Source organism: Xylocopa sonorina, chromosome 7, assembly GCF_050948175.1.
Source record: "Xylocopa sonorina isolate GNS202 chromosome 7, iyXylSono1_principal, whole genome shotgun sequence".
NCBI classification, from domain to species: domain Eukaryota; kingdom Metazoa; phylum Arthropoda; class Insecta; order Hymenoptera; family Apidae; genus Xylocopa; species Xylocopa sonorina.
The window spans coordinates 5941158-5958347 of record NC_135199.1 but is presented as its reverse complement, the minus strand read 5'-3'; the positions used below and the strand labels follow the sequence as shown (position 1 = coordinate 5958347).

General features: G+C 47.6%; 1 protein-coding gene across 4 annotated transcripts in view; it reads left to right on the top strand.

The window, feature by feature from the left end:
• The window catches only part of Dgo (ankyrin repeat domain containing protein 6 diego), a 116653-nt gene that overhangs the window by 98570 nt on the left and 893 nt on the right, over positions 1-17190 (top strand). For 3 of the 4 annotated variants that reach the window (XM_076898278.1, XM_076898277.1, XM_076898274.1), the window contains exons 5-8: positions 14189-14398; positions 14677-14796; positions 15214-16386; positions 16882-17155. In XM_076898278.1, coding sequence (XP_076754393.1) covers positions 14189-14398; positions 14677-14796; positions 15214-16386; positions 16882-17155 — 1777 coding nt within the window. The remainder of the gene's footprint in view (positions 1-14188; positions 14399-14676; positions 14797-15213; positions 16387-16881; positions 17156-17190) is intronic. The other variant, XM_076898275.1, reaches the window with a different exon arrangement.

The following is a 17190-nucleotide window of genomic DNA, read 5'->3' as shown; positions in this document are numbered from 1 at the left end:
CCGGTTGTTCCGTGCGATCCTTAAAAATCGCCGCTACTCTCGTTTTCTCTGCGGCTGGTTAGCTCTATAATTGTGGATTCTTTTACTCCCCTTTGGAAACGCAAAGTTGATGCTTCTGGTGAACTCTGGCGAACGTGAAACTGTAACATTCAAAAGTTACATTTGTGCGATCCTTAAAAATCGCCGCTACTCTCGTTTTCTCTGCGGCTGGTTAGCTCTATAATTGTGGATTCTTTTACTCCCCTTTGGAAACGGAAAGTCGATGCTCCTGGTAAACTCTAGTGAACATAAAACTGTAATATTCACAACTTCCATTTGTAACACTGAATTGTCTCGTATGGTATTGGAGCTATTGAAAATCTATAGACTTGCCATCCATGTTAAAGAGAAAAGAATTTAGAGGTTCGAAATATTAAAAACTCCAAACTATTGAAGGACAAGAGTGTCCAGAGGACCGTCATCGTGACCCTGGGGCGATAGTTACGACGTGTAACTGTCGCGAGCTTCCGCGAACAGATCTCGATGCCGATTAAGGTCCTCCGTGTTTGATATATACCGCGTGTCCGCTGTCGTACTTCACCGCGTCTCGCGGCCGCGGTGTTACTTTTCTTTTCGCCTCGTTAGAAGCTTCCTCGCGGAATCGTTAGGTCGCGGAGTCGAACGGCGCCGTTTCCGGATCAGAATTTATAGTTTAATTAGCCGCGCGGCTGCAACACGTATCTCAGCCGTTTAAACGGCTTGGACAGGGGTAAGGCACACCGTGAACGGTACTCCGTGACGACCTGGAAACGAGATGGTTCCTCTGCAACTTCCGTCATGCCTGCTACACGCCAGCGAGACCGTTCGCTGATTCAAACATATTTTCGTGCAGCGTACGTGTATCGAATGCGCAATTGAAATTACCTGAGATCGAAACACCTGAATGGTAACGTCGTTGGATGAAATTGCCATCGATGCTTGGTAATCGCGAACTTATTGCTGCTCGTGGGAAAAAGGGAAAGTTAGCGAAAACGGAATGCCTGATCGATGGTGTGAGAAGCGTTTAGGGTAATTAGCGGAAGGTTGAGGTTTGGTTTAAGGATGAGAACTTGGTCGATTATCCGGCTTAACGTTCCGCCGTGTAATAAGTGACGATTGAATCGTGAGACCGACAGAGAAAGTCGCGGTATCGGCAGAGCGCGCCATAATTAATAACCAGAGTTCGACGGAGAGTGAAAGTTCGTAATCTTTCTCTAGGAAGTGGTGCAAACGCAAATTACACGGCACACTTATCGAGCAAGGTAAACATTTACGGAACAGATTATCGTTTTATGAATTATTCGCTAGACGTTTTATGTCTTTTACGTCCCAAACAGTTCGTCGACGATACAAGGATAATTTAGAAATCATCAAGGATGTTTGCTGTCGTTTTATGAAACGTTAACAACTGCGTCCTCCATTCATGGAAAGCGTTGCACTATCTACCAATGGTAATTTATAAATCATCAAAGTTCCCGGTTTTAATTGAAACACCTCGATCGTCGGAACCGGTATATCCCGTTCAGAGGTGCGAATTAGCCGTGCCTAACCGTGTCGTGGCGTAACGCAAGTCTAATTTGCGTACAATAGCAACAAAAAACCGGGACAATGGTTTATCGAGATGTCCATCTATCGATACGCGGCGGGGCAGCCGGTATTCCTGCGATTATTGTTCCGACGTGAATGAATGAATCTAATTGCGATGCAGCAGGTTGAAAAAGAAAGGATGTCGCAAGCTTTTCTATGGCTGCACGCTGTACCTCGAGCAACAATGAATTAGTCGAGATCGAAGATAGTAAATAAATTATTCGTTTTAAAGTGGAAACTGTGTGCGTACACAGATATCGATTAAACTATTCGATGGAATTGCGTGTACAAAAAACATCTCAAAGGCACTATTGAGCGGACGTGGGAATTTTGTTAAGTATTAGAGAGTTACTTTTATCTTAATCATTCATTTATAATTTCTTGCTAATATAGAATAATGGATTATTGTGTATATGCACTTTTTTACGAGAAAACAAGTGGAAATTGAATTCCAGTGGATGTTTAAAATCGTCGTAAACCGACGAAAATTGAAATTGTAGAGTGATACTGTGTTACCAGTAGGAATCTGCTAGCCACCGTTTATTATCGATAAAAGTCAGACATTTAGGGTAATCTAAAGTAACGTTGACCTAACTATCCACAAATTATCATTTTTACGTTCCACAGAATCGTTTAAATCGACGACGGTGGAAAAGTCGACTAGGATTACTTCTTCGACCTTGGGTGTTTAATTCAATTTTACGTGATATGTCATAGAGAACTCTATGAATTTTAACGACCACCCTACTAGCATCCGCACTCGTGGCTCAGCGGTTTTTATAGGGTTTTTTCTTTTATAGGGCACCAAATCAAAAATCCGCTCGATGAAACGGAAACGACACGGGGGAACATCGCGTAGGTCCTCTGAAATCGGTTTTATTCCCCTGGAGGCGTTCTTAATACCGGCTGGCCAGAAAGTGCCCGGCGATCGTTAAAATCTTACTCCACTTTTATGGTGTCCCATAAATTTCAGGCGTCAAAATGTCCGCGCTAGGCGTTTAAGACGGTTCTAATAATAACTGCCTGGTCTCGAATACTTTTCGTGTATCCACATTTTACTTCTGCCCGATAAAACCAAGCATCGATTAGAAAATAGCGCTGTTTAATCGCTACGTTGAAACGCCTGGTAAAATAGTATATATATACTTTGTACAACGTAAATGCCAAAGCTTGATTAAGAACCTCTGATTTGCTTTTACTATCCGTCAAGCAGAGGCTGGAAAAAGTGGCGGATATGAAAACCAGCGGTCCAATGATGCAGAGTCGACTTTAGCGCAATTATACGACCAGTTAGAAGCTTTCCATTGTGGATGGAGGATCGCGTGGTGGCGCGTTTTTGCCGTCGACTCGGCCTGTCCCTTCCTTTTCTCCCTTTTCTCCCTTTCTATCTGGCCCCGCTTATGCAAGAACGGTAAGAGACGGGCAAAAGGGAAGAGGAGGAGTCTGCATTGCGAGAACGTAATGATCCTTTGCAAGAGGAGAGGCCATCGTGGCCGCCTCGGCTCCTCTAATGACTCCTGGACTGATAGATAGCCCAGCGACGATCGACAACTTCGGCTCTCTACCGTGGACCTTGAATAATAAGTTACATAAATTACGCGGCTACCCTGCCCAGATCCTGGCGATCCCAGCGCAGATAATGGCTGAGCTTCCAAGTGACGAATCCGCGAGAAACAGTATTTGGAATTGAGGATCCAAAATGGAGAACTTTTGAATTGCATCTCAAGGTCTTTCCGTTCGTTTCGTGCAACAGTCGTTGGCTATCGAGTGTATAGCACTCTCAAGTGGCGTATTTAATCAGTTTCGAGTGTTTCTAACTGGTAGAATGAAATTTCTTTAGCCAATAGAGTCAAAGATCGAGTTTTCAGTGTTATAACCATTCCAGAACGAGAACTTGAGCAGTGGTTTGATAACTACCCTCAGTTTCTGTCGAATACAGACGGAAGTCTCAGCACAACTAGACACTGTGTGTCATTGAAGAGCTCGATAAATGTAGAAAATAATTCCTTTAAATAGTATCAGAAGTTGAGTTCATTTTGCAGTGAAGAAGTAAGATATAATTTTATCCACGTTTAGCGTTGTTGCAAAGAAATTCCACATATTATGACAAGTTTAGAAATTCGTTTCTCGATGTTTCTTTTCAGCGTGTATCTGTGGTCGACGATAGGGAGTGATTAATGATCCTGTTATAGAACAGCAGTTTCATTTCAGTGAGTGATGGACGCTATTCGAAGCGAACGTTCTTCCGAACGATTCTATTGATTCGATCTTCTACCAAGTTGCTTACGGAAGCCGGGTAGCATATTGTTCCTTGCGTAACGTCGAAATCGTCTGGACGTGCCTTATCCTTTCCATCTGGCGAGATCTAATCGTTCTATTTGCTCAGCTGACAATAAGCGCAAACAGTGGAGGATAATTATAATAGATAACACGTATAATAGTCAACAATTATTCATCCTGTACAAACTATATTTCGCATAGTACATAAAAAAATATGACGATCTCAATAATTTTTACAAACCACGAAACTCTTCAAGAATTTTCATATTTTTTAAACGTTCTGATTCAACATCTGCCTGAAAACACAAGAAAAATTCCTACAGAACTTCTCACAATCTCCATCAAGCTCTCAAATCACTTCATCCACCTTTCACCTTGCCTCCACCACAATTTTCACTGGAGAACCCCTCGAACCACACGAAGGCATCGTACGAAAGCCACAAAAGAATATCTCCCCGCAATGCCCATCACGGTTATCGTAGGAACCCGTTCTCCGACGATCATCCTCAACTACTTCCGTCGCGTCATCCCTCGCCTGTGCACCAATCTGGAGAACACCTCGCCCTCTTGCGCTTGGTTCGTCCAGCTGTCGCTCCGCGCCACCGCGGCCACGTAGGGCTCTCGTCTAAGCGGCAGAAAACGGCCGCGTTTCGTCCATTTCGCGTAAACGGATATCCGCGGGGCGGGTTGATGCATCGCGGCCGGTAGAAACGTCAGAAGTTAACAATGCCAGCTTTTACCGGTGATTTAGAACCGCGCGGCTGCCGCTTCGTGGGCGTGCGCGCATTTGTCCTTACTCGCGTGCACGTCTGCTACTCGGAGCCCCGGTACAAAGCGGCCACGTACAGATGGGGAACAAGACCGTCGGGGATTCTTCTTCTCTTTGTCGTTTCGTACGCTCCTTTTTTCGTTTTCTTTTCCCGTTTTTTCCATCCTTTTTTCGTTTTTTTATTTTTAACCCGTCGCTCGAGAATTCCACGGGACATCCGCTTTCTTACCTGGTTCGAAACGCACGCCGCTTGGAATGATAATGCTTCGTTACGCTTCGAGATTCGTCGCGTCGAGAGAAGTTGGGACGTCGCGTTGAAGTACAGAAGCTCAGCTCTGGTTGGTTTTTTTATCATCAGTGGAGAGTAGGTGAAAATCGACGTGCGGTTTCTCCCCTGGGACAGAAAGTAAGAATTGGAAATGTTGGTACGCGATTACTGTCCTGCGTATACGATTGCATCTCGTCTGACTGCGTTCATTTCTACGACGAATAACAATAGATCAATTGAAGGTGAAAAAAAAACGTGTAACTAATCAATCAATTATAAGATAAAAACGGGGGTACATAACGGTGGCCCTGGTAAACCTCAGCAATTTTGTATTTAGTGTTTTGCGACCAGTATCCTTTTACAGACGAAGAAGCGAGGGGAAGAAAAAAAAGGAGGAACGAGGGGAAAAAAAGGGGACGAGTTGCTTGCTCGAGCGGAGGCAATGATCTCGGTTGGAGAACAGCGTGCTCGGTTTTTCGCGATTTTTGCCACGAGAGGCAGCAGCACTGAGCGCGCTTAGAAACCGGAATCGGTTTCCGTAATTTTCAGCGTGCCAGGACAGACAGCGATGATCAATCTTACGGTGATTCGACGCAGCTGCCTCGGAAAGAAGCGGACTCGGATGTCCATCGGAAACAAATGGAAGCAAAAGGGAATCGATTTCGTTCGTCGATCACCGGTTTCTCTAAACGCGACTTCTTTATCGGGAAATTCATCGAGCTCGTTGAGAAATTTATAGATCCACGTACCACGGGATTTTTCTTTATAACTCTAAGCTATTTAAGCACTGAACACAGTCTCGTTCTTCGATCGATTTATCATGAACCATAAAAATCGGCCATTTCGTTGCAAACGTATCAAGATTTGGAGAATTTAGAAAAGTCTTGTCATAAAAAATATGAAATATGAAAAGACTAATATTTAAAGCGTACGAGCACAGTCGAGTGACTCGAAACGACAAATTTATCGCGAAGAAAGATCGTTACGGCGTCCCTTTTGGCGCAGCGGTCGCACTCGGTGGCCATTGTTTGATTTTAGCCGGGGCAAACAGAGGCGAAGCGTCTTGTAATAAAGCTCTGGCAAAATGGCACGTCGTTGTTCTTGAATCATTGGAGGGGAACCAAACGGCGAATAAACATCCACGTCGGAAACGATCTGAATTCCCCTGGTGGCTGTAAAACCGCGAACGAGCTGCGGTTGCGAGAACAGTTGTGTGTGTATGCTTTAAATCTCGCTACCGATCAGATATCGCACCTACCGGATTGAACGGCCCCCGTGTTCTCCATTTTCTCCGCTCCTTAAAACCCTTTTTTTCTTCCTCCGTTCAATCGACTGCGTTCGGTTTTCACGCTGCGGTTTTGTGACCCATTAATCCGACCGCTCTTGAAGAAGGAAGTCTATCATTTTTTATTCAAATCGCGGTATAACTGTACCGCCATTACACAGCACTGAAAAATTCTATTTACTCGTGTGTGAAAACGAGCATAAGTTTTTCTTACAAAATTCCATTCTATTTAAAGCTCGAATCGGTTGAAACGTAACGCACGTCTTTTCGTTTCTCGAACAATAGCAACAAATTACCTCGACGTAATTAATGTTATCGCACGTAACGGGGATAAATAAATGTGATACACGTCGAAATTGATTGTGAAAAGTTCAATCCCTCTAATAATGCCGTAAAAATTGGCCGGTACGCGCAGAGCAAAACGTTCGTGGCGTGAGCGAGCATAATGGCCGGCGCATATTATGCACATGCAACAATGCCGCGAGCAAGGATCTTCTTTACAAAGCCACCGATCGGCTTTCCAAGTGGTACGTGTCAGGGACGCATCATGGAATCTGCCCTTTGCATTCGTCAGGATCCTGTTCCCGAGTCCCCCCAGCGTCATTGAACGAAAATCACGTTACTATAAAATGCCATTGAACCCGCTACATTTACGCGTACAACGTATACTTAGCCATTGCACAATGTACAAGATTTATCTTCTCTTGTTTCTCGCGTAATACGATATACGCGTTGCAGGGGTAGTTTTACTCGTGAGGATAATACAGAAAAGGAGGAACATCGACGCGTTTTGTCATTTTGTTATTGAGGGTAGTTAGAAATTAATTTATCAAAATTTAACAAAATTATCGAATCACCTTTCAACAGATATGGCTGCATGCGCCACTCGATTTATCAAACTTTTAACGAGTCTGCATTAACATGTTCTGGTTTAAGAAAAAATAATCGTCGGCTATATCTCTTCTTGGATCGCGAAGGGTAGCATTTAAATAAAATTACACTGTAACAGCAACCGATACGACCATTCATAAATCAAGGAAGTTTTAACATGTTCGCTCTACTTACGACTCGTGTGGCTCTCAGGTGACTGTTTATAAATGTCTGATACTTATCGAACAGCGTCCATTGGCTGTCTATTCTTACGACTGGCGAAGCGTACAACCCATCTATTAATTCTCATAAATCAGTTTAATAATTCCAGACTTGTGAATTCTAGCTTTGAAATAATTAACTCAACTATTTTACTATACTTCTAATATAAATCACGCGCCTATAAAGTTGAAATTAAACTAAGAAGAATACGCGACTACGTGAATGTATTCTGTATAAATAATTCTGTTACTGAACTTTAGTTTCGTGTAACAAATACAACACAGGTTCGATGTGTCTCACCTACATTCCACGCATTCCCACGGTACACTTTCCCAAACCTAGAGCCACGACGTTACACGAAACGTGGACCGTACATTACAAACCCCGCATTGAAGTCTCCAACCTCGACACGCGTTCACTACCAATTCCTCCGCCGCGACCCAACCTAGACCAAACCAAACGAAGGATGTAGGCAAAGCACGCTGACATTGCGCTCTTTGTTACGTAAAAAAAAAAAAAAAACACGAGACACATAGTTCCACGTCTTCTACGAGCGTTATCTCCACCCATATCTCTCGAACTTAATTACAAGAGAGCAATGTATATTACTAACCGTTCCCCTTAAGAAGCGCGCGCGAACACGTCCAACATCCATCGTACCTTCCCTAGTAATGACCAAAAATGGCGTTTCCACATCCATCGGCTCCGATGTCAATCCTGAGCACGCTCGCGGGGAAGAAAAAGCGCGAAACGAAAGGGGTCTCGTTATCGCGTGGCCGATCTCGCGTTAAAATTTAGCAGGGTAAATACCCAGGCGAACCTCTAACCGGTTCGCGGCGGAGCGTGTGGCGTATGGAGAAGCTAAAAGAAGAAGACAAAGGGAACCGTGGTAAAATTAGAAGAATGTCAGCGCGGAGGAGCGATCGGTTCGCGCCTTGTCCGCCCCTGGCCCGCTACATTGTGGTTTATTCTTCCGAGCTGCGGGTAAACCGCACGCCCGTCAGGCCGGTGCTAAAGCCGAGTTTACACCTGAAGCTGGCCCCGTATCGGGCGATCGAACGCGAGTGGCCACGAACGAATCGAAAGAAGCAAAAACAGCGACGCAAAAAGTGCTTGGTACATACTCGTATTTCCTAACGAGGTGCTTTCCAATCGAATTCTTCTACATTTTACCTACACCACAATTACAGAAGACTTACATTTTCATACGAACGAAGGATGTCCTTTTACAAACCCCTAAATCTTCAAATCATATTTGCACCCCAAGTCCAACTGCAACCAACTCCTACTCGCTCTCGACACGATCCCCAAATATATATCTATCCACGCGTTCGTCCGTGCGCAAGAAAGTTCATCAGCGTCCTCACGCGATCCGAGTAAATCTCGCGAGGCGAGCGTCCAATTAAGCAACGGGCCACGATCGGCGAACAGCGTTCAATTTCAGCGGGACTGTTGGCCGTCAGGTGTAGACCCGGCTTTAGCGCACGCTCGCTCGCCTGCTCGCTCCTCGGACAAGCTGAAAAAAAGTCGTGGAAGGAAGAGAGCCGGCATTCGAGAGGCAGAGAGCTCTCAGACCAGGGAGAAGAGGAGCCCCGGCCGTAGCTGGCGAACGGCAGACGCCTCGGTGGTCAATGAACCGCGGGCACACGCGACGCGCGCAACGCTGCCCTCGTACGCGCGCGTACCCGCCGCGCGGCTCGTTATTACGCACGATACGGGCCCGCTGACGGATCGATCGAATCGACGCGCGGCCGGAATAAAGGCGTGATGCGAAACTTCTTCTTCTGCCCGGTTTCCCTTGTCCGACGACGCTCGCCGCTGCGCTTCTTCTTGCGCGGCCCTCGACAAGCAAGGGCGTTACGAGCGGGAAATGGGACCCCAGGACCGTTTGTCGGATTGGATCGGATCGAGCCGTGCGGCGAACGCTCGCGGGATGTTTCACTTTTTCGAGGAACGTTCTTTGGAGCGTTAGAACGAGTCAGCGAGGCGATCGAGCGGATTACGTTGAGGGTTTAGCAGTGTAATGGTTGGAGAATGATAATAGGGACAGACGTTGAGGATCGTTGAGAGTGTCCACGTTTTTGGGAAGGGGTAAAACGAACGACACTGTGGTAAATGTGTATATGTACACAAAATAACTTTTCGAAGCATATTAAGACCTTTCTTAAAATTAAAGACGAGCGAGAAGGTAAAAAGGACTTTTCATTTCTACCCTGACACCCGCTGTGCCTCGCGTCCATCAGCGTTACTTTCAGGGAGAACGTTTTACTTAACAGTTCTGGTTATTTGAGGATTGATGAGTTGCATATCTTAAAAAAGCTTAATTGCTTGCGCACGTAGAGCGTTCTTTATGTAGAAAACTGGAAGTTCTTGATATCTATTCAATTGAACAATTTAAATGGAGAGCAGCCTCGTGGATGTTATCAAATGTTTCCTTTCTCGCGGGTACTCTTATTTATAGTACCGACGAAGCGATTAGTCTCGCTGAAGTCTCGAGATCGTTCATACGGAAGACAAATTGGATCTAGAATTGTAATTAAGTTTCGTCGTTGTCATGGGCGACGTGTCCTGGCCAGATCGATGGAATCGATGCAATGTAAACGCGATACGAAGCCTCGCGGCAGCTTATAAGTCCTATTAAATACGCTCGTATTTTTCTACTCCCAACAGTGATTATTCTTCTTCGCGAATCCCATTGAATCGCAGTACAAACGCAACAAGCAATCGTCCGCTATATCTAGAATAATCTGTTATCCTTTCGAATCGAACGCTCTGGCTTTACACGCGTGTAATTAGAAACAGCGAGGACTCTCTGAGATAGAACTATCGATCAGCGATCCAGAAAAAAATTGCTGCGAGTCTCCGCGAGGTTCTTGTTGATTTCAAATTTCATACTCGATTGAAATCTCCATATTAGTACACACGCAAGCGACCGCGTCGGATCGATGAGACCGATCAGGCACGATCGGAGTCCATAATGTTCCCGCAAGAAACTCCCGCGATCTAACGAGCAGGAAGCGCAGCCGCGGCTGGAAACCCTTTTAGCTGGATGTGGCACTCGATGCCTGGTGGCGATTGTTAAAGGGTTTTCCACGGCGGGCACGCTCTTGGGACCGCGGTTCGCCGATTAGTCTTCTTGAAGTTTCTTAATCGGCCGCGCGGGGTAGCCTGCGGCGCGAGTAGATCAGAGATTTTGATGAAGTTCACCGGTTGTTACGCATAACGCGTCCTGATAGATGGATGGCCTCGCCGGAATAAAGGTGTAATGTTCCAAGGAACATAGGAACTGACGAGCCGGGTAATAGGATACCGCTCTCGGGACTGTTGATGACACGAGCGTGGTAATGAATGTCGGTGCTGTTTGGATTTATCTTCCTGCGATGAAACTGAAAAAGGAACGATTTAATTTAAATCACTTGCCCTGAAAATGGAGTGAGACGATGTTGTGTTTTCGAACGTCGAGAAAAGCGCATGATGAGTTTCTCCAAAAGTTTTCCAAACGATCGTTAAGTGCTCCACGAAAAATTTTGAAAGCGACGAAAAAGCAACAAGACATTGTCTGTTTTATTAAACGTTTCTATTTTCACAATCGCCAATAGATATTAGCAAAAATTAACATGTTTGTATATCCTACTCGCCTTTAACTATAATTTTAGCATGCAGTTGATAAACCACATTCGCAGTTAAGGGGTTAAAAAGATTAGCTCTCACATTTTCCACGAAGAGGATGGGAACGTTCGACGTAGGCAGTCGTGTGATTAGAGTGCAATGGTTCGGCGGAGGAATGTGGGATAAAATTGGAGACATTCACGAGGGGGATCTATTATTATGTAGTTTGTCCACGAAATTGTCTGCGCCCATACCAGCATGAACACGATTCCCGATAATCATCGCGAACAGGAAATTCTTACGGCTTGCATTCCGTCACGATCTCGCTCTCGATGTTCGAGCGGACACTATGACAATACGATATCTACTGCGAGCAACTCTGGCTCGTTGTCACGAATTTCCTACTCTTTCACAAACAAATAATCCAAACAACAATTAGGTTACCATCTCCTTATCATCTACTTCATCCTACTTCCTAAGAAATTAAAAGAAATATCAAGAAACACTAAAGAATCAGTCAAAAACAAGCCACAGCAAGGTCCCTCGAGAGTTCCAGATGATCGATCAACCCCAAATTAATCAACCCCCTCGACTCTGTTCCCATAAAAGGGAAAATCGAGCTGGCGCAAGCGCCAGAGGACAATGCACGAGGGTAAGAATGACGGTACGAAAAAATCGCATGATGCATGGCCGTTCTCGCGGCGACTTCCGAGTCCTCCGGAGGTCCGACAGCGTGTACAGGTAACGTCGCACGCGCTTCGACGGGCTCCTCTGTTCCGTCCCGCCAGTTGAGCGATAGCATCGTGGTGACCCTTGGAGCAGTCGCCACGAAGGGGCACGCTTGACCCATCCTGGTCCCGTCGTCGTTGTTCGCCGGTCTGTGGCCATCGACGTGGCCCCACCGAGGCGGAGGAGGCGCGTCGTGATCGCGCCTCTCTTCAGGGTCAACGTGGGCTAGAACAGCGACGGGGAAAAGCACGCGGCACCAAGGCGGGGAGGACGGTTCAACAGCCTTGTATAAATATATAATAAATCATACTCGCGCTGGCTATCGTGGCTAACCACCGCCTATTATTATCGCGTAGCTCGCGCTGTTTCGATACGCGACGAGGGGGGGCAGGAATTCATTTAGGCGTTCTTCGGGTATCGTTCTGCGAACGAGATTGAATATGATTGCAAATGGTGGTGCGTACGCGCGCAACGGTGGAGAACCGCGGCGAACAGAGACGTTCGGTGTGCACACGCCCGTCCTTCCAAGTGATTTAGAACCTGATGGCCTTAACGAACCGCTGCTGCTCGTCGTTTAGAATTGGCGGTAAAATCACCAGTGGGCTCTCTTGTCGTCGTACCATCAGCGGTTTTTAGAGACGGCGTTCTATTGATAAATTGCTTGCCACTCGGATCCCTACTTGTGCAGCTTCTAATGTTCCTTGCGATGGTTCTTAGGTTTACTTTTTTTTCTTCTGCATTGATTTTCAGAGGGAACAATGCGTACTAGTTGGGCAGGTTAAAATCGTGTCGCGATCGAAGATGAGAAATTCCGTCTGCGTTCTTGGGAAACTCTCACGAATTAGTCTCGCGTAGGTACAGTTAATAACGTTACGTTCAAATTGGTTGTATGATAATCGCGATCGAGCAGAGGATTTTTACCGTTTCCGTGCTAGATATCTAATGTAACATTCTGTTTTGTTTTATGCATGTGTGTACCACAATTTGTTACACGGAGCGCTATCGTAGAAGGTCATCAAGCTAAATTTAACATTAATTTTATACACCTTCCAGACAAATTTTCATATTAATATCCTTCATTAATTCCTATACTCTCCGTCCAGTCTGTACTACAAACTGGTCACAAATTAAATACCTTATCTATTCATCTTAATCTCAACCCAGTGACATCGCATTTAAGTACCCTCTAATTTCCCGTGGCATCTAATTTAAATTTCTCGGCAAAAAATAACAGCACGGTAATGTGCAAGCTTGCGAGCTAAGTATGTCTCCTCCTTATGACGCGAACAAGAAATTTTAGTAATGGAAATCATTCTTAAAAATGCTCAGAAGAATGTTATTCTGTTGACGCCTAAGAAACGAAGCTACCCAGACGTAACGCCAGCCAGTGGCCATAAATATCCAATTTAATACACGATAAAGTATCTCGCTAAAAAGTGCATCCTCTGAGAGCCGTCGCGACAGAGGAGGCACGCGGTAAGAATGGCGCCGTTTCGAAGCGAGGATCCCGGAACCGGTGTGCACCGTCGACGTTTATCCGGTCGAGTGGCGAACGAAACGACGCGCGCACCAGGGCTGATCTAAATTGAATAGACGTTCTGTGACGCGGTCCACGGCATTATATACCCATCGCGAAGGGGAACCGCCCACGATAACCGTGGCTGGCCTCTCTCGAGCTAAATACGTTCGAACGTGCTCACGTCTTCATTTAGTCCACCTCAGGACGTTTACGTAGTTTCCTACACGCGGTAACTCGTCGATCGACATGTTTACCAGGCTGCAAATATAGTTTTATCGCAGGAGACACGCAGGGGTTGGCCAGGAAAAATAACGACGCGACGCGATAAAATATGCTTGGATCGTCCTGGATACGGTACGAAGATAATTTAGACTGCTAACTGGGTTGTCTGCGAAGCGGGGAGTTATCTCAGTGGTCGTAAACTCGAAGGCTAACGATCGCTGATCAATTTAGACAATTACGCGGCTATGAAGCCGTAGCTGGCACAGATAATATCGTTTAATATTTCGAATACAAGTGTCATTATCGTTGCACATATAATTAGTAGAGCGATGTATTAAAAAAAATATATTATGGTCTTGTGGGAAAGGTACGAGTGTTACAGTTGAAGAATCGAAATGGAATTACGACAGGCGTGGCTGAAATGCGAAAAGAATACGAGGAACAGTACGCCCTTAGACCCGAGCAAGCCTCCCCACGGTATCTCGACTCGAAACGAATCAATTAATCGTCATTACCGACCAATCGATCTCCCGAGATAGTCACGAATCGGCCAAGAAAAGAGAAAGGTTGATTAACGATCCGTCGTCGTTTTGCCCGATTTCGTATCTGATTCGTCCGAGACGGCCGTCGAGTCCCCGCCAGCCTGTTCCTTTCCCTTTCCCCAAACCGGAAACCACCGCGTTCACCAGCCTCTCGATCGTTCGACCAACAAGCGCGAGCTTCGACCGATCGATATCATCTGGAGCCAGCCGCGATCCGAGCCGCTCGCTCGCGTCAAACGATTCACCGCCCTTCGTCTCTGTTTTCCAGCACGGGAACTCTGCGCTGCACGAGGCGTCCTGGCGTGGCTACAGCCGGACGGTGGCCGCCCTGGCGAAGGCGCTTGGCACCCAACGAGCGCCCCTGCACGCGAGGAATCTCGCTGGATTCGCGCCGCTCCACCTCGCCTGCCAAAACGGCCACAACCAAAGTTGCCGCGAGCTCCTGCTGGCCGGCTGCAATCCCGACCTTCAAAACAACGTGAGTAATAGCCCAGCTCTCGTCTGGTACCCTCGCCCATCCTGCCTGACCCATCCACTTCGAGCCGCGTCTTAACGCTTTGTGAAATACGATCGAGGAGGTAACGGCTGGTTTTATTCCGCGTTGCTCGATTGCTCGTCGAGATGGCTCGTTCGAGGGGGTTCGAGAGCGATCGTGAGAGGATCGTTGGGGAAGGAACGAGCCAGGGGATGCGGCGGAAGGGTGCGAGAGTGTGATTCTGGATTCTCGTCGATGGATGATTGATGGTTGGAAGTAAGTTAGTGGGTTTCTTGTTTCAGTACGGGGATACGCCGTTGCACACGTCTGCGAGGTATGGACACGCTGGAGTGACCAGGATTCTGATCTCTGCCCTCTGTCGAGTCTCCGATCAGAATAAAGTAAGTTGAGATTCCTGGGGATTGTCGGGGTTGAGTGATCGTTGTTTCAGTTTAGTTTTGTTTTGTACGTTTTGGTGAAAGTTTATGGATACGTCGATGCATGCGTCTACTGGTTAATTCGAACGCGAATCCCTTGAAAGAAAATCTGTAGACTCCAACAGTCCGGTCAGCATCCTACCTATCCACTTGTCCCGCGCCACACACACAGAATCGACTACAAAAAACGACACTGAAAAGAATCCCACTCTGACGATCATCCTGGTATCTCCGCGTATCGATCGTAAAACCCTCGCGTATCTCGGAAAGCGATCCATCGCTGAGTCAGAGAGAGAGAGAGAGAAAGAGAGTGAGTGAGAGCAATAAAAGCAGTAGAATAAAAACAGGACGTGTACGACTAACGATCGTTTCGAAACGCAGAACGGCGACACCGCTTTGCACATCGCGGCGGCGATGGGACGTCGGAAGCTGACGAGGATCCTGCTGGAGGCCGGCTGCGACCGTAGCCTGCGGAACAAGCAAGGGGAGACCGCGAAGGACATCGCGCGGCGCAAGAACCTAGCCGAGATATTGGAGATAATCGGTAAAGCGCGAAGCAAGAGTAGAACGCGCAGCAAGAGCCGCGAGGAGGAGGCCACGCCGGCTACTCCCACCGACAAGGTCGACGGTAAGAGCAGCGGCTGCAGCGGCGGCAAGAACGAGAAGAAGCGAGAGAAGACCGGTAGCGGGACCAGCGGCAGCAGGGACAGTTGCACCAAGAAGGAGAAAAAGAAGCACAAATCGTCCGGCAAGCAGAACAAGGTCCACTTCGAGAAGGCGGTGATGGGTAGACAGTGGTCCCCCTACGGGTGCCATTACTATCCCGACCCGGAAGCGTTCCCTCAGCCGCGGCTGGACTCGCTGCCGCCGGACCCGTTGGGACGCGGCGAGCAGTACTACTTGGACCTGGCTGGGAACATCAGGAAGGGGCCGGTTGGGGTCGGTTACACCTGCTACTGCGCCCCGTTTTTCAGGCACATGGAGGCGAAACTGGAGCGTGACAAGGCGGAGTTGAAGGCTCACATAGACCAGGCGCACGAGAGGCTAGATTTGAAAGTGGCCAATTTGGAGAGGAGAACCAGGGGACAGATCTCAGAGCTGACCAGATGCGTCGCCGCGGAGAGGTCCAGGTGCGACGAGAGGCATATGCATCTTCAGCAACGTCTCTCGAGGGGCGGCAAGGGCAGGCACAGCGAAAGACCTGCCAAGGCCACGCTGGCCACCGATCAATCGTTGCCACCTGCCCGCGCCAGGTCCCTCGAGGACCTTCTCGACGACAGACCTCACGACAGAAGCTTCGAGATCCCCGGCGAGACGCCGATTCATCGAGGCAGCCTCGACGATCTTGATATTCCCGCTATACCGCGGCTGAGCAAGTCGATGAGGGACCTCCCGTCCGGTTCTGGTGTCTCGAGGTCGACGCTCAGGGTGCTCGACGTGCCCGCCAGATTGAACGAAACGTTCGACGGGGTGATCAAGCAGGATCGTAGCTCGCCGCTAGGGGCCGCCTCCTCGCCGTCGATCGGGTCCAGGCAACAGGTCCATCAGCAACGCGTGAGTGTGTAATCGGGGGTTCTTTACAGTTGGTTACGTTAAGAGTCGCGGGGAGGTGTTGATTAAGCTGCGGGACTCTAATGACACGTTCCACGGGTGAGGCACCCGGGACGATGTCCGAGTTTACGACCGGTAGACCGGATCGTACCTTCTCGCTGAGTTCAGGTTGCTTCAGACGATATTTTCTTCGAGTTTTTAACGAAATCTGATCGAAGACAACGGTAATTGCTTTGTTTCCATTTTTCTCTGCGTCCATTTAGTACTTTGTTGGCTCGAAATAGAAATTATGACGCGATGACCGGAGCGCGTTCGAGAAATACAGCGGACACAGAGAGCTACGTATATTCTATCTGGTTTTAATTTTCTTATATATCGTCGAGCAGCTTAAGAAACGCTAACGAGAATACGCGATTGCTATTAATTGAAACATGCCCGTACAGTGAAGAACGATTGTCTCTTTTGAATCACGAAGAATTGCGATCGAAATGTCGCCAGGATCCCTCGTCTCGAGATCATGGCATGAACTCGTGCCAAGACGAAAGTAGCGCGACGCGGAAGAACGAGGAGGCCGCGAGCGAGTGGAAATCGTCCGGGCGGCGGAGCGTCCACGAGATGATCAAACGGTTTCAACAAGTACCTGGCATGCACAACGGTTGGCGAGGGCCGCGTTCGGGTAGCAGCGAGCCCACCAGCCCGGAGAACAGTCAGTGTTCCCAAAGTCAGAGGGTGCAACCGCAAGGTGGTGTAGGAAACAGTTGGCGAGGCGAAGGTGAGGCTGTTTTAAACGTATGTACCTCGAGTTGA